The sequence below is a fragment of the Kwoniella bestiolae genome, chromosome 7 (genome assembly GCF_000512585.2).
Source record: "Kwoniella bestiolae CBS 10118 chromosome 7, complete sequence".
Taxonomy (NCBI): Eukaryota; Fungi; Basidiomycota; class Tremellomycetes; order Tremellales; family Cryptococcaceae; genus Kwoniella; species Kwoniella bestiolae.
In genome coordinates this window covers 1276467-1300923 of record NC_089247.1, presented here as the reverse complement: position 1 = coordinate 1300923, position 24457 = coordinate 1276467, and the positions used below count along the sequence as shown (strand labels likewise).

Sequence of the window (24457 nt, the reverse complement as noted above, 5' to 3'; positions counted from 1 at the left end):
TGGCTGTACACGTTAGTAGGATGACCGGAACCCACCGGTGTAGTTCTTAAAGTCAGAATCTGATGACCCCCTACCCCGATCCGATAGCAACGCCCGATCTGCTGTTGAGTCCTTATTAGAACCTGCTACATCAAACCTGTGTCGTCGTGACAGATGTCATCGTGAGGGTAAGGACTTTCGCCTTCCGAGACTAACGCCATAGCGTCGAACTCGGGACGTGTGACGGCTGAGATAGGCCCCTTCCTTTGTATGTTTTCTCTTAAGGAGCACCTTTCAGCTCTTTGGAGTGGCGCGACCTGCTACACATTGTTCAGAACCGTCTTGCTTTGTCCCTGACAGACGTTGCTTCGTCAAGGCGCCATCTCCTTTCTGCGCTTGGAAGTACTGCAAGCGACTACGAAGATATGTACTGGGAGGACGCATTCATTGGCATAGCTAGTCTTCTGTATTTGTATAAAGAGGATGACCTACGTGTACATCCACTTGAGCTTTTCGTTGAGTTATCAACACACCAGCGCCACACTTCAAAATCGATCAATACAGGCACAATGTACGACAAGGAAGAACTTTCGTTGGTTCCTCCCTCCACACGTTACCACGAATGGAGACAGGCACAGTCCTGCTCTGAACGTCTGGCCACCTATGAATACCTCCTTTGGAGGGAGAACAACAAAATTCTCGGAGCTGCCAGTATGGACCATGAAAGGTAATATGCCTCACCTTCATATCTGCCAAAAAGATGGTGACGTGTGACTGTCAAAGATTTCATGAACTTCAGAGCCAATCTCCTCCTATACGAGGCAATAAGGTCAAGCAAGTGGGCGTCTAAAGTTGAAAACGGGAGCTTCGCCGAAATACCAGATTCGAGACATTGTCCATTACTATTGAATGAAGGTGTACAGCGAGTCAGAGATTCCATCACTGACAAAGACACGTATCAACAATGGCTGTTCTCGAAACAGAATACAGCTTACACTTACACAGACCCCGAAATCGAGACTGCAACTAAGGAGTTTTGGCTAGATAATTTTAGGGCAACGATGGAAGAGGAGCTTAGGGACTTTTCGATGTACATGGACATTCTTGCTCAGGCAGCAGCAAAGGCAGCAGTAAAGGCAGCAGTAAAGGCAGCAGCAGAGGCAGACAAGGCATCTGTCGAGGTTGCAGGTACGGTCGAAGACTGGGATTCAGAGGGTTATGCAATGGTAAATATGGACACGTCTGATACCAGCTTTAGTGTCTTATAACCGTACTGGCATATAATCAGGTCTCTAGCGCGGCGAGCGAGTCAGTCTAATGTATACTGATTTGCCAGTACATCACTTGGGGTTCGAAGACGTCCATATGGCTTTTATTCGCATTGCACCGTGGTGAGGCTCATCAATCCTCCTTTCTCTCGAAAGAATAATAGCCAAAAACGACGATAGTGAGCCTCGGAAGGGCGAGCTTATCGGGCGAGATCAATTCGTTCTTGATTTGCGTACGACATCTATCCCAACACCTCTCAAACGAGGTTCAAAAAGCAAGAACCCCCGACATGACAGCAAAAGGGAGAAAGGCGTGACCTAGCAGGGTAACGTTCGTCTAGAACATATTGCTGACGAAATACGCATCGTGATCCAGCACCTTGTCAGATTGTTATCCTTTGTTGAATGCCTCCTCTTGAGCTGTTGCTTGACTGACTTCTGAGAGAAGACGCCTCACGGACGCACGAGGCTCATTGGACCACACGATGCTTCTATGTCTCCTTGGAACGCTTTGAAGGCCAGGGAACACAGTAACATCCTGGGAAACTCTCCGGGCCTCGAACGTGAATCACACAAATAATTGACAACCTGTTCATTCTGTAACTTTGTCTTTGCCACCAAATCCGATCCTGCATATCATTTGCCCATTCTTTTGCTCCACGGGCCCGTATCCGCCACGAACCATCATGACCGACCACCAAACATCCATCGTTGCGCAGCCCAAATTCTGGTGCCCCCTTCCCTCTACCCAGGCGGATTGGTTCGCCTTTCAACGATGGAGGGAGAAAAATGGGAATTTAATAGCGCGAATCACTCGCTCATACTTGAATGGCGAATATTCCAGATGGAGTACCCCGGGCAAGAAAAGCAGCCACGATGTCAAGAGTTGGTACAGCTCACTTCCCTGGGTGGAAACCGCTTTACAATGGATGAGTGACTTGTTCAGAGACAGAAAAGATCCTTCAGATGTTCTTGACGCTTCTTTAATGGCTAATAGTTATACTCACACAATTGACAGGATGGGATATTACAATGACACGTACTCGCACGTGTGTATGCCCACCCTCAACAAATGTGTCCAGGAACTCAGACCGGCGTTGGAGAAGTCATCAGAGAATGAGGAGAAACTCAAGCTCTGGGAAAGTCAGGTGAAAGATCTACACTGGCCAGACGAGATACCAAAATGCTCTAAAGATCGAGAAGATAAGTTTTTGAAATGGTACGACGATATGGTGAAGGAGGGTGTATATTCTGAAGAGTGAGGGGATACAGAGCAGTTAAGTCATCGATCATTATTTTGATTCGACTTACGAGCCCAGCGACAACACTCAGTCTGTCTGAGGAGCCCAGTTCAGTACCGTTACATGATGCATGATATTATTATGGTAAGGAGGAAGCTTGAGCTGGCTGACCATACCCGAGACTTTGCTCCTAACCGTGGACTACCGTCACTCAGGTAGCAGGATGTATAGCGAAGGCCATGATCATGAGTTGTGGCGTACATTCGCCCTCGACTCGAGACAATGGAAAGTTTAGATGGACCTGCATAAAGGATCAGAATGAGAGAGCTTTTGTATTTCCTTGGAACGCCCTGAATAGCCAGAAGTACGCAAAGAGTATGCTACTCCGGGGCTCTGTCCACGACATATACGAAGAGCAACCTTCAGCTACTCCAATACTTTCGCCACCGGCGCTATGATCATAAGCTATTCCAAATCGCTCATCATACCCAAATGGGCTGTGACTTCCGATACCCACATGTACTCAGACTCTCTCTGCCCCTCTATCAATGGCGAAGAAGGCTGCAAGGCATTGGAGCAGTGGGACAACGATCATTTAGGGGAGATAGAAGATACTACTTATGCCTATCTCAAGGGAGAGTACTGACAGTACTCTACAACATCGAATGGTGTCCCTGCCAAGGATCCCACCCAAGTCCTCGTGGCAACTCTGCAGCTGAACAGTAGGATCATCAAGACACATGACGACTTTATGACCGAAGACGCTTCAAATCAGATCTATTCGATACTCAATGACGCTGTCACAGAGCTGGAGGGACCGTTGAGAGAACCAGAGGAGAACAGGGAAAGGCTGGACACATGGAGGAACCAATTGCGCTTTCTCCCCAACAAACTCGGCTCGGGAAATAGTGAGGGGGCCAAGAAGCGATTTATGAAGGGGTATGAGGAGACTCTGGGGCTTCGTGCGCGTTGTGGTGGTCAGGGGTCGAGCGTGGATTAAGTTAGGGGTTTACAACGAGGTTCATCCTCCCTTTCCGACAGGTAGCCTGATAAAGTACGTGAATGGATTCATACTTGCTTGTATCTATGATGCATGGCCTACAGCAGATGGGGGTGGGTCGGCCTGCAAAGTTTCATTCAGCTTCTGGTGGAGTGCGGATTGATCTTCGGCTGAGCACACAAAGGCGATCGTGCGAAGGGTCAAGACACGACACCCTTTGTAACCCCCTGAAACGCGAAAATGGGAAAGAAGCATGAAATGACGTCTGCGAGGAAGGCCAACGCTCTTTGTGTCATATATATATATGTCTGTACTGTACAACTCACACGGTACATTTGCCACTCTATCGTCTCTCATTCTATTTCAATTTGAAGAGTCATCTTCAATCTCACTTGCCCGTGGGAATTGACGAACAGAAAGACACAACAAAATGTCAACGATCATAAAACCTTCCTGATCGTGCCCCTATCCCTCAGAAGACCCTAACGATACAGAGATGTATGACAAGTATCGAGAATTTGCAAGCGATAACCACTGGCATATACTGAAGACGGTGAAGGCCATTCTTACTGGTGTATACCCCACCAGGCCTGTGCGATCAGGCGAAGGTGGATCCGAAGGGTAAGCTGGTCCCGTAGGGTGATTTATCAGTTCTTGTTATTCTCACAGTTCCTCTATATTGATGCACCGTAGGTACAAAATAACTTTCACCGAGGTGTTCAAGCGATACACTCAGGTGAAGAGCAAGTTGGAAGTGGAGAATGAAGTTCAGAATCACGACGATCCGCTCGAATTGGAGTGCCAGAAGTTTCTGCATTATGCTATGGACCATCGGGATGGGATCTTAGTCGAGACGGACGAGGATCGAAGATTGCTGGCCTACTGGCGTTCGCTCGAGTCGAAACCTGAACATACATTGAGAGATTCGGCGGCGTTCGAGAGAAGCAAGCAAAGCTTCTTGAAGGATTATGAACAAGCGTGTCAAGAGGACGAAGCAGAGCAAGAGAGGCTCAGAATTGCCGAACGAGAGTTCAAGCGCGTGTGGCAAGTGGAACAGCTCATAAATTCGATAGCGAGCCTGATGGAGAAGGTCCAAGGCAAGCGTTGCCAAAGGGGACGTCTGGCATCGGATATGGTGACTTATTTTAGTTCGAGTATATGCGATTCGATAACTGTCTTGTGGCTTTCGACCTTTGATGTGATATAGTATCAGATAGTCTGGTGATGTACCACGAACATGCTACTTGCGCTAAACACTGCAGCACGACCCGTTGTTTAGCACGACTCTCGCCCCAAGTCCGCAATTCGAGCAATCGATATGATTTAGTAAGATGTTTGTGATGGTCCAATACCAACTGCGCGAAGCATGCATTATCATACATAGGCTAAACAGTCCCTACACGGGTCCTTTTTGAGTCGAATTTACTCCGAATGTCAACCTGTACTAAGATCAACTGATCACCCTACATCGTCTACTCCCCGTTCAAGTGCTTGTTCTTCACATTCTCTCTTCTCTGCTGTACACCTTTCCTCAATTCGTCCAATAATGGGATAGTCTGTTCCAAGGATATACAGGCGTCCGTAACTGATACGCCGTATTTCAATCCCGATGGTCCTTCGGGAGGTACACTCTGTTTACCCTCGTTGATGTTTGATTCGATCATTACGCCCATGATCATTTGGGAAGTTGAGCCGGAGGACATTTGGGAGGACTACGCGGTGATCGTTTATTAGCTTTGCAATATGATAAAGTGACTTTCAGCACGCAGTACACGGAAACTCACGATATCATGTCCTACTTCGATCTGTTTGATATGTTGTTTGGAAGAGTTACCGTGAGAGCAGTCGATCTGTGCGAATCCAATATCAGCATCACATCAAATTCCACTAGACAGTAACAGACTCTTGGCGGAATACAGATTATCTCGATTGCCGTCTTAACCATCTTCAGTCCAATGCGGATATCTAACCAACTCACCATGATCTTAGCAGGCAATCCAGCCTTCTTCAACTTCTCCCCAGCCGATTGTACATGCTCAGCAGCGTAATTAGGACCTTTTGAGGAACCTCTCAAAATAACGTGCGTGGAATTGTTCCCCTCAGTCTCGACGATAGCTGAAAGACCTTGTTTGGTGACTGATAGGAAAGTGTGGCCTGATCCAGCGGCTTTGATGGCGTCTACGGCGATATCGATTGAGCCGTCCTATATAACGGATAAAGGTATTAGTGACGGTCAACGGGTTTTCCAATGAGTCATCAGAGTGGTCCCGAGATACGACTGAGATGAAGATCGTGATGTAGACATGTGTGAATGTTGAGACTACACTCACTGTACCATTCTTGAATCCCACACTCATCGACAAAGCACTCGCCAACTCCCTGTGCACTTGAGATTCGGTCGTTCGAGCTCCGATGGCACCCCACGAACTGAGGTCGGCGAGGTATTGTGGAGAGATGACATCTAAAATATCGATCGAAGACATAATCAGCTTTCTGTGCGTGCGTGAGTTGCAAAAAGAAAGGAGGAGCTCACCCAGGAATTCTCCTGCAGTCGGGAGACCCAATTCGGTGATGTCTAATAATAACTTTCTGGCAAGTTTGAGCCCTCGGTTGATCTGGTAGGTACCGTTCATGTCGGGGTCTATAGTCTCATATCTTCATATCAGTTGATGGGTATTTTCGAAAGTGCCAGGACATCAACTGACCATTGATCAGTCCTTTCCATCCTACTGTTGTTCTGGGTCTGATAGAAGGATATATCAATCAGCATGATTGGTACTGGGGATTCTGAGGATGATTGACAGAACGCACTTCTCAAAGTATACTCTCATGACAATCATCAAGTCATCTTTGGCCTCCTGAGCGTACTCTGCCAATTTCTTAGCATAAGCTATGGCTTGTTCGGGATCGTGCACTGAGCATGGTCTGAGCGTATCCAACAACGTATATCAGCATGTGTCGATGATGATATGAGAGAGAGAGAAGAAGGATACATACCCTACAACGACCAAAAGCCTATCATCATCACCTTTTACTACGGCTTCTACTTGTCTTCTTCCGTCTAATACTGTCTGGGCACCCCGGAGAGAGAGGGGGAGTCTATGTGCGTTATTAGTCAGTTGTGACAATTACCTGATGTTTACCTTCGGATCAACTTACTCTTCGAGAAGGATTTGAGGACTGTCGAACATGACAAGATCAGTAGATATCACAGAGGGAAAGGCATCGATTGGAACGAGATGCACGTACGGGATCAATGGTCTGACGCATTTCACCCTTCTATCATCTAACATGTCCATTGCCTGGTAGAAATGTCAAAGTGAGTTGAGTTCTACCTTTCCTGAATCATCTAAGGGGATGAAAGATGAACTCACGTCTCTTACTGATATCTTGGGAGGAGTGTACATTGCTTGTTCGGTTCAGCTGTTGTTGATGGTGTTGTGTATCTTATTCTATCGTTGATATTGTTATATGTATATATACGGTTTGACATCTACATAAACGTTGGTTGGATCTGTCTGCTCCCGACTCAAAAAAAGAATCAGAAAATCACCAAAATCGCACATGACGAGTCATTCCGCCGGTAATTCCTGATCTCACTCCAAGCGGTCATCGCCACTCGCTGAACGGTGCCACACTGACGGTGATATCTTCCCCGCACTTGTCTTTGGATCAGTTACGTAAGTGACGCGTTGAGAATGAGATCCATGCGTTTCAGGTTGACCAGTTGATGTTGAATTGAATGAATATATACAGTAAAATGCATTGATCTCCTTATCTCTCTCTCTCTTATACCTCTCTACATTTATACTATATACCTCATACTTACAATCCAGCTTAGTCGCTCTTTTCCCTTCTCTCACCATCAACCACCCACCCATATACCTCTGTCCGTCCAGCTTATAACGTACGACAAGGCGAGACATACATTGGTTCCTTTAATACGTACACCTGAAAGAGGAAAGAACGAGGATAGCTCAAGCTCAAGCACGGATCACGGAGGAGCCAACGTATACGAAAGACGAACGAGTCAATCACACCTTGAAAGATCTCGAGGTTGAGTTGCATCTTATCGATTCGAATTTATCCACATTAATCTAGGAAAGTAGATTCCAAGCAGATATCCAAGATGGGTGGTCAACTTAGCAAAGCCTTAGGTGAGCTCCCGGTCGTATGGTCAAGTTGAGTGTCAACTAAACAATATCAACGTTATAGGCAAGCTGTTCGGAAACAAGGAGATGCGAATCTTGATGCTTGGATTGGATGCTGCTGGTAAGACGAGTAAGTGTAATTCGCTCATCCTCCTCACTCTTCATGGATATCAAGCTGTTCTCAGCCCAGAACATGAGGATAGATTGCCAAGAAACCACAATGATATGTTGCAGATGGAAAAACGAGCTAATGGTTTTCTGTATTACCCCAGCTATCCTATACAAGCTCAAACTCAACCAATCTGTCACTACCATCCCCACGGTCGGATTCAACGTGGAGACTGTCACATATAAGAATGTGAAGTTCAATGTATGGGTGAGTAATACGCTTGAACATCTTGAACAAGTGTCAAAGTAGAGGAGAACAAGTTCATATCGGTAGGGTCGATCAAGGATCTGAGCTGATCTACAGTCGGGACATAGGACGTAGGTGGGCAAGATAAGATAAGGCCCCTGTGGAGGCATTATTACACCGGAACGCAGGTAAGTTGTCGTACACCTCTGTCACTATGACAATACGTTGGGGATGACCTCTGTCCAATACCGATCATGTCTCAATATCACAAGCTTGTCGCATGGGATTAAAGCTGATTCATCTTATCTCGCACCTAGGGATTGATATTCGTCATCGACTCGGGCGATAGAGATAGGATCGACGAAGCTAGATTAGAACTGGAACGTATCCTAGCGGATAGGGAGATGAGGGATTGTCTTTTGATGGTCTTTGCGAACAAGCAGGATCTGCCAGGAGGTGAGTAACCTGTGGATTCGTAGGTCACCGAGGGTGTATTGGCTGATATCGTCCATCCTGCTTGATGCTCGTAGCTATGTCACCGGCTGAAGTTACGGAGAAATTGGGTTTGCATAAGATGAGGGATAGGAGTTGGTATGTGCATCCTAGGTGAGTTATATCTTGTTCAGTATCTCGAGTGCGCAGTGGCACGGGAAGTAAGGGGTTTGAACGATCAGAGAGCTATACATGGTATGATGGGATATTACGGGCAGAGGAGCTATCATATGTTTGCAGGAGAGGAGATGAAGTTTTGCAAAGACCTTGTGTGCTAAGAGCAGAAAATCAGTGAAGGAGATATGACGATGAAGTGACAGCAACGAAATACTTTCTTCCATGTAAATCACGGAAAGAATACCAAGTATCAGAGCTGACTCATTACCCCTGCATATCACAGTTGCGCTACCACCGGAGAAGGTCTATTCGAGGGACTTCAATGGTTATCGCAGAATGTAAAGGGCACCAAGTCATAGATTGACAGGGGCAGGCGCACACCGTTCGGCATTGCAGCTCTCGCCTCACGCAATGAAACTCGTTTTAGATACCCCAAAGCACTTGTCACCTCTTTCTTTCTTACTTTCTAGTATTCCCCCGACTTGACCTGTTTATAATACCCTATACCCCCTCTTAATCGTAACATTTTCATTTTTTTCGAATCTCCATTTTCATTCTCATGCTCGTTCTCTTTCGGTGTCTTCAAAATGTGTATGTTTTGGTTATTTGGATATACGTATAGCTTATTTCTACAATCGTACTATTGTCATGCAAACATCCTGTGTCGATTGTCAGAAGACATAGATGATTGGTGGTATGTCCTTCCTTGGACACTATTGCGCCCTATGATACCATAACAGCTTTGGCTTGATCCTAAAGCTCATCATAGGTTGTAAATTGATACCCATATTACGGTGAGGTGAAGCAACTATGTACAGTACAGCACATGGATCGATGTCTTCCACGTTGTTTGTACATCTATCAGACCCGAAAGCAGCAAGAAGCTAGAAGTTGTAATCAATTTACAGTAATCCAAGTTGGCTACCAAAGACGTCATACTCATGGTTCTCACATGCAACTGATGTTTGGTTCGAGATCCAACATGCTAGTAGAGTACGAGTATCGTAACGATGTCATATGTCTGATCCGGATCGGCAAGTGGTTAGGGATAACGTACAGTATGGGACATGTACCAGAAGTAGATTGGTTCCTCATGAGCAGGTTGGAGTGTTGATGACATACTCGAGTATGGATCACTGCATGATCGAGGGAGCAAAGGGAGGGAAGGAGGGTAATGTCTCAGAAACCGGGAAAGGGTCTTTGGTGATTAATGAGAAAAATGATTTAAAAATGACGTATTTTAATTCCGGACTCTAGGGTTGGGGTAAAAGAGGAGAAGGAGAAAGAAATGAGCCAGCCACAGATCGACTAGGACTAGACTTTTTCACTTTGTACCACCTGCTACTACTCGGTATGCTAGGATACACTCTGTACTTCACCTACTCATCATCATCATCATATCGAGCTAGAACATTACTTTTCATCTCTTCATCATTCATTCTATAATATCAATACATCCATATACATCAACAAATCAAACTTCTCATAAGCTAGTATCACAAGCCATACTCGCGCAAACACCTCTTATAACCGGTATCAAAGCTCAACCTCGACCTTCCGCACCTACCAGCCACTTTTTCACTTCTTCACTCTCCACCTTCATTCCATCTTTCCCATCACTCACCTACACACGATTGAAGTATAGTCAAGATGGTCTCTCCAGCTGCTCCAGGTCTTTTCTTCGCTTTTGCAGCGATGGCTCTCCTTATATTCGGTACGTTTTAGTGCCTTTTCCTTGGCAATTCCCCTATAAGAAGCTTCCGCTTCCGCTATCTGTCTTGATATCAACATAGTGGTAATGTGTTGTGTTATCGCTGATACTCCATTCATCGCGTACAGCCTCCATCTCTCCTCCTGCATGGGACGAAGTCGATTTCCTACATGCTACTACCCCCTCTGGGCGAGTGGTGTACGGTGTATTTGGGTACTGTATCAAGAATGGCGCTTGTAGTAGTAGGAGTGTGGGGTACAATTTGTCGCTACCTGGTGCTGAGTGAGTGGACGTCTTCCATATATGACTTTTGGAGTCGCCCTCTGGTCTGGCCTGCTCTTACCTCTTCTCTTCCCCTTCCTCTCCTGTCGTCCCCTTTTCTCTCTCCTCATCTCCCACCCTTCCCACCCCCAATTCTTCCCCTCTCTGCTCATCATCCCTCCCACACTCCTCTCCTCTTCATATATATGAGAGGATAGACAACTACGTCGCACCCCATCCCACACCATCATCCTAGTCTAGAACCCAACACTGACTCCCTTCCACCCTCCAGCTCAATCTCACTCAACGACAAAATCCTCCATAACCTCACCTACACCCTCATCCTCCACCCCATCGCAGGAGGCTTCGCCTTCTTCTCCCTCGTCTTTGGTCTCTTGGCTGCCTGTGCCGCTTCAAGAGTAGCCACCATCTTCATGGCTATCACTGCTGCTCTCGGCGCTGTGGTGACTCTTGTCATCTTCGTGATTGATATGGTACTTTGGAATGTACTTAAGAACAGGATTCATGATGCTGGGTACGATGCTGGTTTGGTGAGTTTGCTTTTGGACTGCTCTGCTCTAGGCCCACTTTTCCGTCCTCCTTACCCTCATCCGTCGCCGGTTGGCTTCCCACTACCCTCATCCTTCCCTTCTCTCACCTCCAATTTCTATTTTCCTTCCCTCTCTCTCCCTCACCTCCCATCTCTCCCTGTTCCGTTCCTCTTCCCCTCCCCCCCTCCCTCTTCCCTCCGCTCCTTCCTCACTCGATTGATCCCGTACTAACCGTTTTCATCCCAATTTCCAGGGCAACGCCAACTGGTTCACCATCGCCGCCTTCGGTGCTCTCGTCCTCTCCATGTGCGCTAGTACTTGCGGAGCCTTTGGGAGATTCTCCAGTGGGCGTTTCGCCGGTGAAAAGGCAAGTAGATCTGCTCTCCTCGACAAATAGGGAAGAAGAGGAAGCTAACCTGATGATTTTTGATATTTGCAGTACTAAATTTGAGCGACTAGCAGCGAAAATCGGATCAAAAAACCTTATCCAGAAGCTTTTTTCTCGATTTTTGACGTCTGAAACTTTAGTCTCCGATTTTTATTTTATTTCTTCCTTTTCTCCTCCTCGAGGGCTCTTAGTAATTTATAATTGAAGCGGATGTGAGTGAGACGGAGTAGTCGAGTGGGATATGTGTCATTGTGAGCCAGTGAAGCGGGAAGGTCTAGTGATGAGTGGAAGTGGCAGTAATCAACCGTGTATCCAATACATGATTAGTCGATACACGTATAATTTATACCTTATAATATTTTTCAATTCAATAGAAGAAAGAAATAGGCAGAGAATGAAACTACTGTATTTCTACTTCCCACATTCCGTTGTTTCATGCGCATACAGTATTATACGAAGCGGCTGTATTGTCATTGGTGTACCATTTCATGGTATTGTCCCAATTGAGGTGATAGATAGGTAGCTATGATTTGCAATTACAATCCACCCGTTTTCGCCTGGAAGGAAGTGCTGTACCTCTGCATGGCTGATGGACCGTATACTTGGATACGTGAAACATCGCTACTGTATCCCTCAAAAGCGAGCGCTGTTGTCTCATGATATTCATGGAAATACTCATGACAGCAGGGTACTAAACACAATCCGAATATTATGAGATATTAGGCAGCTTACCGTAAAGTGTAAAGTGTAATGGGCCATATGGAGTCATATTGCCAATCTGCGGAATCGGATCTTAGTGGCCAATACGATACAGAAGTTGCTAATTCCCTTCTGCAGATGTACTATCTGTCAAAGACAGATCATCAGTGGTCACCTTCGACTTGGATCTCTCGAGAAACTTCAAATAGTCCTCTTGATATTCATCGCCAAAGGATTCCTGGTATCGTTCTGGATCTTCCACGACCTTGGCCCAGATCGAGGTACACCCAAGCAGACTCTGTTGGTCCTTCCATCTTGTCACTGCATCCTGGTCGGTACATTCTTCTTCTCTGACCCGAAGATTGATCGCCATCAGTCTGGCGTCCATTTCCGGCGTCACTATCCCATGCTCATCCACATGCCTGAAGTATGCCTCGTTCGCTGCGATGGCGCTGGCTAACAATTCGTCGCTGTAACGATCGAATAGACAAGTTATGTCATCTATCGTGAAATCATCTGGGGAGGTGGGACTATCTTACTTACCTGGTTGTGGTGCTCATTGTTCAAGCTTAAGTTGTCTGGTGAGGGCGGTTTGATGAGTAAAGTGTCTTCGTCGAAGAGAAAGTTAGATATATCATATGCGTTCCAGACTGGGGGATATAGTGCAGATTTGTAATAGAATGAAGTAGACATCGACCGACTCGATGCAGGATCCAAGGGGTGAGGTCATGGGACAAAAGAGGGAGCGAAGGCTCATAGTCGTGCGTTGTAATGCCAAGGAAGGAACTAATCACACATGGATGTGCTTTGCATGTCATGATCAGCATGTTCAGAGGCAGACAGCAGGCTGCGCAGCTCATGCTCTTCTCCTGCTGCACTGGATATGAGAGAGGGAAAAGTAGAATATGTATACTGAGTGGCATTGGGGTTACTCATGTGTATGTGCCACGAGGTGATCGGATAGATCTGAGATGTTGTGAACCTTGATTTGCACTTCTTAACTGTTGTTACCCGATTTCCTTTTCCCCTTCATCACCGTCATCTCTCATTCTCAATTTCATCATCCTTATCATCATCATCAAGGACCATTGTCAGCTTTGCGATACCAACTCTCCCTCTCCAAAAGATTCATAGAATCAGGTAAGCATAGTCTTTCATGTATTACTCGATAGTACCCTGTACACTGTACATTGCACACTACCGGTCCCATCGGCGATTATCCTCATACAATCTAAGTTAACTTTGTGTATGTCTATTTCCCCTTTCCTCCTCGGCTCAACATCGTCTTTACCACGCCCTTTTTCAAGCAGTGTTTAGATATACCCAGCAAAAACAATAACAACATCCTCAATACCAGTTGCCACCATCAATCACCCCAACCTTCCTCCTGCTTTCTGCCCCACTCTCGTACACGATCATACCACGACCTTTTCACACCACCTCCTCATTCCTTTCTCTGATCTATCAGATATATCGATAAGATGGATCAACAAAATAGATTATTAGCAATGCTCAAATCAGCTACCACCGTACCTGATAGCACCACCACTTCCTCTTCCTCACCTCATGGATCAATAAACTCCAACTCGACTCATCAATCCCAATATCTCACTGCTAGTAATCTGGGATCAGTCGGATCACCCAGAGAACCATCACCTTCGCCACCCCCTCCTAGCTTACAGGCTGTATCGCTCTTGGATCTATTCAAGAACATCTCTTCTCCCCCTCCTCCCACTGCCAGCTCGGAGAGATCGAATTCTGACGATCAGAAGAACAAGCTTTTGGGGATGTTAAATCAGATTGGTCAGGCTACGCCCAACGCTGGTGTGATTTCACCCAGTCAAGGAAGTCATGTTGGTACGCCTACCACACAGGGGGAGAAAGGTGATCCGTTGGCTGTGTTCAAAGCTGGGTGAGTTGGCTTATCGTTCTTGCTTCCTTGGCTTCGACACAGCAATAACTGACGATGAGACTTTGTAGTCATCCCTCTCACCCACCTGCTTCACCCACTGGTCAAGGACCAATTATTAATCACCCATCAGGTATCACATCACCTCATGCCAAACCCGTTCAATCGCAGCATACCGGCACATCCACTTCCTCTTCCCAAGCTCAAGCTCAAGCTAAATCAGCTAAGATCGATGAGAAACCTGTTCCTCCAACCAATGAAACTCCCAAAAAGAGCATGTTCCACTTTGACTCTCCCTTTGACGCCTTCGAACAACTCCCACGATCTCGTCAGGCTTCCACCGCCAACAAACCTGCTACTCCCAAAGAAGTCAAGATCAAACTCGACGATGATCATCCGTTGAATCGAATCAAGTCGGTAGAGAAAATACAGGGAAATGGAAAAGCTTCACCACAGAGAGGTGAACCTCCTCTTCAGACTGATAAGAAACCCTATGAACCTCCTGCTACGTTCACTGTACCTGTCGCTGTTAACGAACTTCCCCAAGCTGAGATTGAGGATAAGCTCAGAAATACTTGGCAGATCGGGAAGGTTGTTAAAGATGGTCAGGGTAAAGGGTAAGTGAGCCAAGTATACCGCTGGCATGTTGCCAAGTTGACATCGTCGATTGTCATCAGCCCCAAAGCTCTTACACCTCACACCACCATTGATCTATCCCAACCCAATCTCGGTTCTCTTGTCAATACTGGGAACCCGGTTCAGATCGCCCCTACTACCAAGATGCGCACCGATTTCATGACTTACAAGAAAGGAAGAAGAGTGGGAATCACCAACACCTATATGGCCTATACTATGTCAAAGGGTGAGTCATCTGTCAAACCCATTTTTCTTTCGCTGACTTGGTATGTAGGCCGAGTCAGGTTAATTGACAGTTCATCTGGTGCTCGCCTCGTAATCGAATTACCTGTCTCCGCCGCCCATGGTCCAGTCGTCGACCTCGCCGTTACTTCAAATTACGTTGCTACGATTGGCTGGGACAAAGCTATCCACGTATACAAGGTACCGGTCAATGGATGGAAGCAGGATGATCCGAATGTCGAGTTAGTCTTTTGGGGTCTTGGGGTGACCGGGCCGATCGGATGGCCTACCAAGATCGAATGGGTCAAGAGAGAGGGCAAAGATTGGTTGGCCATTGCTGGAAGTGAGGGCGTGGTCCTGGTTGATCCCGTCGCACAGGGACGGGGAGGTTCCGTCACATCAATCGAGATTATCTGCAAAGACAGCAAGATACTCAAGACGGACGGGGTGAGTGCCTTATTCCATTTCCATTGTGCATATCGACAGTCAGCTGATGAGTATTGCTTAGGATGTTGTTGATTTCTGTCTCAACCAATCTCATCAAGCTATCGGGTTACTCTCATCCACCTCATACTGTACCCTATACAATGTATCCAACCTCAACAGAGTATGGCACAGACCCCTTCCCTCCGCGTCTCCTACTAGCGCACCCTCCTCGATCCAATTCTGTGAATCCAATATCCTTGTCGGTAGAGCCAAAAACAGCCATTACGATTTGATCCAAATCACCGTCGATCTCGCGGTACTCTCTACCATCGAATTTGTCGCTCCTTCACCTTGCCTAGAGGAATTGAACTATTCCCACGCTGTATATGATAACATCAAGTCAACCTTGTACATCGCTCCCTTCGCCAGAGGCAGTTTGTACGCCTTCAAATATGCTCTGAAAGGTCAACAACCCGTCAAAGATGCCTCGAAACCCGATGGTCCCAAAGTAACTGCATTCGACAAAGTAGCTGAGTATCCTTTGGAACCGGTCATTAGTCTTATTCTAGCTAAAAAAGGCGTCGAAGAGGATTCCGAGATTTTTTGTGCTACCCCTCAAGGGTTCAGTCAAGCTACTATCATGAGATCGGCTTATGATACCCTCAAAGCTCCGCTCCAACCGGCGCGACAACTCGAAGCTACCGCACCTGCTACAACAGCTACCACTAAAGCCGTACCATCGCCCAAATCACCTAAAGGAGGCAAGATCGAGCTGCCCAAGCCCAAATCCAATGCTGGCTCCAAAGCTGCCAGTAAGAACACTTCTCCTGCTGTGGTCAAGACTGAACTTCCGTCCACATCCGAGGATGATGTGGCTGCTCAACCTAGACCTAAGGTACAATCAAGGAAAGGAAGTATCGCTCCTATCGGCGCTGATGGAGAGGAATTGGCCGGAATAGCAGTAACTCAGGACGAGCTTAGTAAGACATTGAAGAAGGTGTGTACAGCTCCGAAGATCCCCATGTCCGGGGTAAAGCTAATGAGTGTATGCTTAGACTGAAGATCGATTGTCCAACCACCTGAAACAACTTCTCAAGAACGAAATTGCCGCCTTGAACGTCCGACTCGACGGATTGACGGGACCCGATTTCGCGGCTGATATCTCCGCAAGAGTCGAAAGGCAAATCAAAGGATCTTTGAACACTACTATAGTACAGGAGATCAAGAAGACGTGAGTCGCGCGAGCTAATGTGGCTTTCCCATATATGTATCTAACTGACGCGTCCTTACTATCGCTTCGATCAGTGTCGTACCTGCTGCTGCCTCAACGATACAAAACGAAGTCAGGACGGTGACTAGCAACCAGGTCCCGGCCGCTATCTACGATGCTTTACAGACTGTACCTAAGGAGCTGGAGAGGAGCCTGGCACCTGTTGTACAGAGGACGATTTCAAATTTGGTCTCTAATGCTGTGAGTTAGCTGCCTTTTGAGCCTGATATCTTGTGGCTTACCGATAGCTGGCTATGACTGTAGATGGACAAAGCTGTTCACGAGGCTATCCAACACACACTGCTACCGGCGATGACCCAGGCTTCTTCAAGTGTAGTAGAACAGCTATCTGCCGAGATGAGATCAGAAATGCTGCAGTGGGTCACTCCGTTTCATGGCTTGAACTTGAGTTTCAATCTCAGCTTACGATTGTCATTGTCATTGGGTAGAATCCGAAAAGAACTCTCACCGCCATCTAAAGCAGGTCAATTGGCCAATGATCACTTGCTTAAGACCATGTCCACTTCAATCAGCGAACTACAAAAGCAGGTTGCAACGTTGACGGAACACCTGAAATCTGTTTCTGGTCATGCAGGGCCCAACGGTGTTACTTCGCCTCATCATCCATCAAGCTTCGCTCCTTTCCCTTCTGCTCCTGCTGCAGCACACCACCAAGCTCCTCCACCACCAATCCACCACCAACAACCCCCGCCACCTCCCCCAACTCAACCGGCTGGACCTTCTCCAAGTCAGCTGGAAGATACCTTCTTGTCTGCCCTTGGTGCTCAGACGACAGCTTCGACCTTACAATTGGTCAATGATCATTTGTCATTGACGGATTACTGCCTGCCTAGTCAAGGTAAGAGTCCGTTGTCGCAAGCTGTACTTTTGACGTTGCTTCATCGGGTGAGTAATTGTTTGGTCTTCATCAGCTGGATTGTAAGGTTCAACAAGTGGGGCCATTAGCTGATTTAGTTGATTTGTGTGGATTTAGCTCGCAATTGTACTTTCGGAGATACCTAGCACACATGCTATGTTCCAGCAAGTGGCAGGATGGGAAAGAAGGACAGCTTTGTTGGTTGATCCCAAGGTGGGTCCACTAGATCTTGTCCCTCATCACGACGATGTGGCGCTATAATGCGATAGCTTACGCCAACTTCTGACCATCGCAGGACCAAAATATTGCGGGATACATCTCAAGAGTCCTCTCGGTGGTCCAAGGTCAACTCACGACTGTGCTCAACAACCTGCAGAGATACCCTGATGCGAATACGCAGAGTTACGTGGTGGTGATTCGAGGTATCATGGAGATCATAGGGCATAAGATGAATTTGTAATGTCAGATATGGGATTGACCTTACTGAGAGAGGTAGTTGAGTGTCGTGGATGGGAATGGAAGGTATGATAAGGGAAGAAGAGGGATTGCGTAGCGAGATGGAAGCTGGCGAAGACGAAGAGATATTATAGCGATACTTTATGAAGATAAGAACGAGTTGATGAGATGAAGTAATAATCAATATCATATTAGACCACCATTACTTATAATGCCCCAATGATAAGTCCGTTTCATGAGATGTTTGGGTGTACACACGATTGCATGGCATGTCTGCATAATGTGATTAAGTAAAGTATGTCTACTGATTAGTATGTTTGATTCCCTTTGGCTCAACCTACTGAAATAGATTGACGATCTGATCTCTGATCTATCTATCTGGGGTATATCCATCCATCCATCCATCCATCCATCCTGCATCTGACGAAACCCATTCATGGCACTTCTCCTTCTCCTGCTTATCCCCGCTTCGCCTGTCCAATTCCAACTTCAAATCCCATTATACCCCCTCGACACCCTGATATTCACTCTCCGGCCCAGGTTCCATAAGGCACGCATGGCCCAAAATCAAGATCGCTGATGAGCCGACGAGCCAGAAGAAGGTGGATACGGGCGAAGCGAGCCATAAGAGCGGGAGGCCTGGTATGCAAATACGAGTTTAATAGATGGCGATGTATGGTCGAGTGGGAAGGGTAGGGTAGGATGATATGTAATTTCATCAGCTTTATACTAAGCCTATTGTGATTGTGGAGGGTAAGAGGTGCGAGTTGACTTACCAATGACGAATAAACCGATATATAGATGCTTTTGAGTTATAGTTTGAGATCCTACTTGAACAGGTTCTGGAGCTATATTATTGATGTAGCGCAGGGTCATTAGCTTTCTGAATCTCGACACGGTGACGAATGAGCTTTTGTGGTTAGAATTGGTAAACCAACTTCGACTTACCAAACTTATTTATAGCTGCGAAACCTCCCGCGAGGAATGCCAAAGCGATCAACAAGAGTGGGTTTGTCAACCTAAAGGAAGAAGACATGTCAGTAGGCTAGCTCACAGACAAGCAACAAATGACACACTGTCATCGATGGACCCATTGACCTCTTGAGTGGTACGTTGTGTGCATGGAGGGTAATACTCACATAGCATATGCAGCCAAGATGAGAATGACCAGTAAATAGTTCCCGGAGAAATGTCGAGTATTGTATGTTATTCGCTACAATTGCTTGGATAAGCTTCTCCTCCTATGATTCTGATCTCGCGGACTGTGATTCATGAGAGTATAACACCCACAGAAGTAGCTTCATTCATATTACCAGGCCTTGACAATTGTCTGTGATCGAACTAACATGATGCGTTCACACATCAGCTGGATCTTTGACCTCGACATTGTACAAGAAGGCTGAGAGCGTGAAACTCACAAATTCCTGGGGAGGCTTCAAAGTGGAGAGCTTCGTCTCCTACATCCGGAAAGACAATTCACATCAGCTCAATGCCAGACAAGTATATAAGGAGCTACTCACTCGGAAATGACGAGCTACTTCGCCTACTCTTTGTAATTGTTCCATCTTGGCGTGTTATACCGGATTCGTCCAGGGTATGAGATGATATGATAGTGGTGTGTTGATCTGACAAGTGAATAGAAAAAGAAATAGACAGATGAAGAGGGAAGATGTATGGATGCTGATGGGAGACAATGAGAATGCTATGAATGCTATGCTGCAGCGAATACTCTCATGTCGAGAGAAGGAAGGATCTGCGGCCCCGCAGCAACGAAGAATCTCCTAATCAGGCAATTTCCAACGCTTTATATTTCTACTACCACAACGCGTACAAAGTATTCTTGGTTGTTGTTCACCATCTAGAACAACATTGATCAGAGCAATCTGCATACCTTGTCTACCCCAACTTGGAGAAAATCCAATCCAACCCCAACAGAGAAACGATGATCCGCTCCAACCCCACTGCCATCCCCATCCGAGCAAACGACATCAAGCTCCTCCAGTCCGAGATCGACAAGCGCAAAGCTGCGAAGGAAGCTGCCCAACCCCAAGCTCAAACCCAGGTCAAGCCGGACGAAGTGAACAAGAAGCAGAAACCCGCGGGAGATGAGGTGTTTGGGCTAGGGGATGAGAGGAGGGATAGGCAGGGGAGGAGCGTGGCTGATAGGATTGGGCTGTAGGGTGAGTCGTTCATTGCAAGGCAAAGTGGGGTGGGAGGATTCAGGTGTATGAGTAGTATCGTTTCACTGACTTTATGCTTTGTCTTGTCGTTTATCAGGATTCAGGCTGTAAAGATCAACGAATATTTACGAATCAACGAAATCACGAAAAGACCAGCATGGCTATCTGAAGCAGTATCGAGGTCATCAACCATGACCGACATCCATCATAACATTGAATCAGTCTCGTAATATCATGTACAAACCTCCACGACCATGCGCCGGCAAAACAACGATATCAACCTATTATCCATATATCAATATCCCCTACGTAACCTATCAATCTCCCTCCTCTGCCTCTCCATCACCTCCTTATTCTCCTCCAACTCCCTAATCAGCGGTCGAGTAGCTTGTCGTATCTCGTTCTGTTGTATACGAACAACCAAATCATCAGTCCAGTTCAAATCATAAATCATGTATTTCTGCAAACCAGCAATGTTGCAACGATGGGTCCAAGAAATCAATGATCGGGAGAAGACGAAACGATCATACTCACCCTCAATCCCCTACCCATCCTCAACATGTCCATCTGCAGATTCCCCAATTCCCTCCTCAACTCTTCTATCATCTCACTTTCGCTCATCACCTTCTCTTCCTTACTATCTGCATTTGACCTTGATATCGGAGGTTGAAATGCCCAATCCAGTTGAACGCTAGGCTCACGATACTCCTCTTCCTGCTGGTGATCTTGATCTATCGTCTCTCGAGTTTGCTTTCCATCAACTACCTTTGAAGATGAATGTGAACCTGCCTTGTCTGAAAGATTCGACGACGATCCCGCAGATTCCCTTCTGCCAGCCTCCCTCTCAACCTCTTCGACCTCTTCGAGTATGGTTGGCGTATTACTCCTCAATTTACTGTCACTGCGTATTCTCCTCACAGCGGGATTGGGCAGTACAGGTCCACTTGTAGATCTCAATGTCGATGTTGACTGCCTAGGTTGTTTAGGAATAACAGGAGCAGAGACTACTCTCTCTTTCCCCTTGTCCATCTCAGACGCAATTCTAACCTTTCTTTCCTGCTCTTTGACTGTACCGGTGCTAGCGACCTCTCGCACGAGTGCTTTACCCTTTGATAATGGTGGTACTGCAGGTGGAGTAGGCGTGTTGCCCACTTCTCTTTCTCCTAGGGGTGTGCGTGAGGTTATACGATGCGAGGAGGTTGAGGAAGGAGCTAAAGATGATCGCGATGAACGAGGCTGGCATAGGATATTGTCAGATAGACTGCTCACACCGAAGCTGTCCAAGCAGCTTACCATGTTTGGTAGTACCTTTATTGAAGTGATGGCTTCAGGGCATGTTATATCTACTGGTGCTTTAGGGAGACTTCGAAGATCTTTTACCAGCAATGATCCTGCTCATATCCCTACATCAGCAGAAGACAAGCCTATGAAAGAGTACGTGGAAGTTGCATACCTGTTCTAGTCTTTCCTGCCAAAGTCGCTCCATCAACGAACACCAAACTGTCCAGCTCCTCCCCATATGAAACCATTTTCGGCGCACTGTCATGATATCCGTTAGCTACATTTCGTCTGGGTTGAAAGCACAGCTAACCTATCACTGTCCACACCTATCAACGCCACTTCGCCCCCGCTTTTCAAGACAGCGCATAACCCGCCTTTCTTGCTTCCGTCTGAGGACTCGATTACGGGCGAGAAGGTTATATCCAGTATATCACCTTTGATGGGGAGTTCTTTTATGTCGATGGCTGCTTTTGAGGATGGGAGATTGACCCGGAGAAGGGATGTGGAAGTGGGAAGAAGCAGCGTTGAAGGGTGGGAGGGGGAGAATGTAAGGAGAGGGGATATTGGCTGTAACGTATAACATAGTATCAGTCAGCATGCGAGTCATGTGTAAACAGGATGTTATAAGAAGTTTTCACTCGCCCCTTCCACCCTCTCGTCAAGGGGAATTACCATCCTCTCTCCCTTGAGCTGATCGAAGACAACTAATTCCCCTTGATCCGATCCAGCGGCTACCAACGTCGAAGTTGCATTCCCAACTAGCACGGTGAGTTTACCTGTAGGAGCCTAAGTGAAAAGTGGTGCATCAGCATGACTAATTCATATTCGTACGAACACCAGAAGTGTCAAAGCTGACCTGTGAAGTATTTATACATCCCCACCTGACTCCCTTCTCCATCACTCTCAGCTCATCCCTGCCCTTGAGATGTACCATCACACTCTTATCCCCCAAAGCCAAGACTCTACTTATCTTCTCATTGGGAAGTGAGATCTCAGATATCCTCTTTCCCTTGTTATCGTATTCCCAAATTACATGTGACGAGTGGCAGTAGAGGTATATGTGGCCTGATGCAGATATCGATACCTGCGGGGTGGAAGATGATGGGAATCTCGATGGGAGAGAGAGCGGTGTAGAGGTGATGCTCGATGGTAAGGGCTTTGAGAGGGCTGTCAGGGATATTGAGTGTGGGTGGGTTAGAAGGAATGTCATGTTGATGGTAAATCTGTCGCTTGTCCAATTTGACGTTAGGTCCCCCCTCCTCTGAGGTAGTGGTTTGATTGTTCTCCCGGTATGTCTTGCTATCTGGAGAGCTATAAGATGATGACGATGATGGAAGTGAAAGATCGGAATGAACTGTTACTTTAAAGCACAAAATCAGTCTCGTCATTCAACTTGCAGCTTGTTTATCCTTTTCACTCGACATTACAGCAAGAGTTCATTACGTAACCCCTCATGTTGCATCCTTCCGCCGGAAGTAGATATGCTCTTTCATCCCTCGCAATCAGAAATTTGTTTGTCCCAGAAGAGTGATCGCATTCATCGAAACCCCATCAATTACATACCGTACGAATTATTCAAGGCAAACTCACATCTCCATCACTATCACTCGGAGCATCATGGCCAAGCTCAAAGCAGCCCTAGCAAGCCAGCAACACTCCGCCGCCAAAGCAGCCGCGAAGAAACGAGCTCAGCAGTTCGAAGAAAGTAAGAAACAAAGTATCAAAGCGTCCCTGTCCGGCTCGAGGAAGGGAGAGAAGAGGAAATCCAAACTATCTCTCAAGGATGGACTGTCCCAGAAATCAAGTCCCCAAAGTATAGCAAACGGTCCAGGCGAGAGGGAGACTTCCACAATGAGGAGGAAGCTCAATCCCAATCAGAGACCTGTCATACCATTCCAGAAGGACGATTCGATCCTCCTCCTAGGCGAGGGGAACTTCTCATTCTCCCTTTCCCTCCTTTACCCGCCGCATAATTTCCATGGTAGTCAGATACTAGCCACCGCCTATGATACTGAAGAGGTAACGTACAAGAAGTATCCCGACGCTTCTGATATAGTGAAGGAATTGAGGGAGAAGAACGTAAGAGTCGAGTTTGGGGTTGATGCGACGGGGTTGGATAAGGTCAAGTGCCTGGGAAAGGGACGGAGATGGAGTAGGGTGGTATTCAATTTTCCACATGTTGGTGAGTGTGCTTTTGAGCTCTAGATTGGAGTAGTATCATCTGGATGAGGTCTATCCTCTCGATGCAGACCATGGTCCATCCAGCTCACATAGAAGCCTCATCCGCTAATTGTCCCTTGCTGATCCTCTGCTTGGACACTTCAGGCGCAGGAATAACAGACCAAGATCGTAATATCCTAACCAACCAACACATGCTCCTTAAATTCTTCAAATCCGTTGAGCCTCTTCTCACAGGCGGTCCACCCTCAAACACCTCGACTAAGAAGTCCAAAAGCAAAGGCAAAGGTAAAAACAGATCCACCTCAGATGACGAAGACGAAGACGATCGCGAAGAAGAAGAAGAATCGCCCTATATCCTGAACGATGACGACCTTTCATCTCTTCCCATCACATCATCTGCGCCCAAAGAAATGTCCATCCCAACCAAACAAGGCTCCATCCTCATAACACTCCTCTCCTGCCCTCCCTACAGTCTCTGGTCCCTACCCAAACTAGCTACCAAACCACCTACCCTTACACCGGGTACAAAACTGTTACAACCGCGCTATGATCTCGTCAGATCGTTCGAGTTTCATCCGGAGTTGTACAGCCGGTATGAGCATCGACGGACGATTGGATGGAAAGAGGGTTTATCGAAGGGTGGAAACGAGGAGATTAGGGGGAGGAAGGGGATGGCGAGGACTTGGGAGTTTGTTAGGCGCAGCAGCCAGGAGGATGAGTAGGGGAGGATGACATTTGGGAGGTTGTGGCGCTACGCGATTGTTTGCGTGGAGTGAGTGTACTGAAGTGAAATTTGGACGTGGAGA

The 24457-nt window shown here is 46.8% G+C and overlaps 13 protein-coding genes across 13 annotated transcripts; 9 read left to right on the top strand and 4 right to left on the bottom strand.

Annotated features, from left to right (window-relative positions):
* Nucleotides 1-767: 767 nt before the first annotated feature.
* On the top strand, nucleotides 768-1247 carry I302_108408 (uncharacterized protein; the record flags this gene model as incomplete). The annotated part of the gene is made up of 1 exon (XM_019193818.1): nucleotides 768-1247. One exon carries the CDS (start codon nucleotides 768-770, stop codon nucleotides 1245-1247), a length of 480 nt encoding a protein of 159 aa, XP_019043941.1.
* Nucleotides 1248-1933: 686 nt separating this feature from the next.
* I302_108407 (uncharacterized protein) lies at nucleotides 1934-2509 on the top strand (the record flags this gene model as incomplete). The annotated part of the gene is made up of 1 exon (XM_019193819.1): nucleotides 1934-2509. The coding sequence occupies one exon, from the start codon at nucleotides 1934-1936 to the stop codon at nucleotides 2507-2509; it is 576 nt and encodes a 191-aa protein (XP_019043942.1).
* A 433-nt stretch (nucleotides 2510-2942) lies between these two features.
* On the top strand, nucleotides 2943-3488 carry I302_108406 (uncharacterized protein; the record flags this gene model as incomplete). Its single annotated transcript, XM_019193820.1, has 2 exons — nucleotides 2943-3067; nucleotides 3215-3488. The coding sequence occupies 2 exons, from the start codon at nucleotides 2943-2945 to the stop codon at nucleotides 3486-3488; spliced, it is 399 nt and encodes a 132-aa protein (XP_019043943.1).
* Nucleotides 3489-3984: 496 nt separating this feature from the next.
* Nucleotides 3985-4695, top strand: I302_108405 (uncharacterized protein; the record flags this gene model as incomplete). Its single annotated transcript, XM_019193821.1, has 2 exons — nucleotides 3985-4109; nucleotides 4182-4695. The coding sequence occupies 2 exons, from the start codon at nucleotides 3985-3987 to the stop codon at nucleotides 4693-4695; spliced, it is 639 nt and encodes a 212-aa protein (XP_019043944.1).
* A 265-nt stretch (nucleotides 4696-4960) lies between these two features.
* On the bottom strand, nucleotides 4961-6895 carry I302_108404 (3-deoxy-7-phosphoheptulonate synthase; the record flags this gene model as incomplete). Its single annotated transcript, XM_019193822.1, has 11 exons — nucleotides 4961-5200; nucleotides 5273-5338; nucleotides 5467-5691; nucleotides 5819-5949; nucleotides 6022-6129; nucleotides 6194-6231; nucleotides 6300-6413; nucleotides 6486-6587; nucleotides 6648-6668; nucleotides 6738-6790; nucleotides 6863-6895. The coding sequence occupies 11 exons, from the start codon at nucleotides 6893-6895 to the stop codon at nucleotides 4961-4963; spliced, it is 1131 nt and encodes a 376-aa protein (XP_019043945.1).
* A 722-nt stretch (nucleotides 6896-7617) lies between these two features.
* On the top strand, nucleotides 7618-8962 carry I302_108403 (ADP-ribosylation factor 6; the record flags this gene model as incomplete). The annotated part of the gene is made up of 7 exons (XM_019193823.1): nucleotides 7618-7645; nucleotides 7704-7769; nucleotides 7912-8015; nucleotides 8123-8182; nucleotides 8312-8450; nucleotides 8525-8600; nucleotides 8887-8962. 7 exons carry the CDS (start codon nucleotides 7618-7620, stop codon nucleotides 8960-8962), a joined length of 549 nt encoding a protein of 182 aa, XP_019043946.1.
* A 1291-nt stretch (nucleotides 8963-10253) lies between these two features.
* I302_108402 (uncharacterized protein) lies at nucleotides 10254-11523 on the top strand (the record flags this gene model as incomplete). The annotated part of the gene is made up of 4 exons (XM_019193824.1): nucleotides 10254-10317; nucleotides 10443-10596; nucleotides 10868-11126; nucleotides 11380-11523. The coding sequence occupies 4 exons, from the start codon at nucleotides 10254-10256 to the stop codon at nucleotides 11521-11523; spliced, it is 621 nt and encodes a 206-aa protein (XP_019043947.1).
* An 811-nt stretch (nucleotides 11524-12334) lies between these two features.
* Nucleotides 12335-12773, bottom strand: I302_108401 (uncharacterized protein; the record flags this gene model as incomplete). The annotated part of the gene is made up of 2 exons (XM_019193825.1): nucleotides 12335-12683; nucleotides 12757-12773. 2 exons carry the CDS (start codon nucleotides 12771-12773, stop codon nucleotides 12335-12337), a joined length of 366 nt encoding a protein of 121 aa, XP_019043948.1.
* Nucleotides 12774-13694: 921 nt separating this feature from the next.
* On the top strand, nucleotides 13695-18013 carry I302_108400 (uncharacterized protein; the record flags this gene model as incomplete). Its single annotated transcript, XM_019193826.1, has 11 exons — nucleotides 13695-14125; nucleotides 14194-14739; nucleotides 14800-14984; nucleotides 15033-15427; nucleotides 15489-16403; nucleotides 16462-16637; nucleotides 16712-16877; nucleotides 16941-17053; nucleotides 17126-17582; nucleotides 17671-17766; nucleotides 17849-18013. 11 exons carry the CDS (start codon nucleotides 13695-13697, stop codon nucleotides 18011-18013), a joined length of 3645 nt encoding a protein of 1214 aa, XP_019043949.1.
* Nucleotides 18014-18508: 495 nt separating this feature from the next.
* I302_108399 (uncharacterized protein) lies at nucleotides 18509-19574 on the bottom strand (the record flags this gene model as incomplete). The annotated part of the gene is made up of 7 exons (XM_019193827.1): nucleotides 18509-18648; nucleotides 18786-18857; nucleotides 18958-19028; nucleotides 19149-19222; nucleotides 19300-19350; nucleotides 19428-19466; nucleotides 19530-19574. The coding sequence occupies 7 exons, from the start codon at nucleotides 19572-19574 to the stop codon at nucleotides 18509-18511; spliced, it is 492 nt and encodes a 163-aa protein (XP_019043950.1).
* Nucleotides 19575-19951: 377 nt separating this feature from the next.
* On the top strand, nucleotides 19952-20188 carry I302_108398 (uncharacterized protein; the record flags this gene model as incomplete). Its single annotated transcript, XM_019193828.1, has 1 exon — nucleotides 19952-20188. One exon carries the CDS (start codon nucleotides 19952-19954, stop codon nucleotides 20186-20188), a length of 237 nt encoding a protein of 78 aa, XP_019043951.1.
* A 296-nt stretch (nucleotides 20189-20484) lies between these two features.
* I302_108397 (uncharacterized protein) lies at nucleotides 20485-22680 on the bottom strand (the record flags this gene model as incomplete). The annotated part of the gene is made up of 7 exons (XM_065870666.1): nucleotides 20485-20592; nucleotides 20724-21425; nucleotides 21483-21580; nucleotides 21643-21728; nucleotides 21781-22037; nucleotides 22113-22256; nucleotides 22327-22680. 7 exons carry the CDS (start codon nucleotides 22678-22680, stop codon nucleotides 20485-20487), a joined length of 1749 nt encoding a protein of 582 aa, XP_065726738.1.
* Nucleotides 22681-23087: 407 nt separating this feature from the next.
* On the top strand, nucleotides 23088-24373 carry I302_108396 (uncharacterized protein; the record flags this gene model as incomplete). The annotated part of the gene is made up of 2 exons (XM_019193830.1): nucleotides 23088-23652; nucleotides 23796-24373. 2 exons carry the CDS (start codon nucleotides 23088-23090, stop codon nucleotides 24371-24373), a joined length of 1143 nt encoding a protein of 380 aa, XP_019043953.1.
* Between the last annotated feature and the right edge of the window lie 84 nt (nucleotides 24374-24457).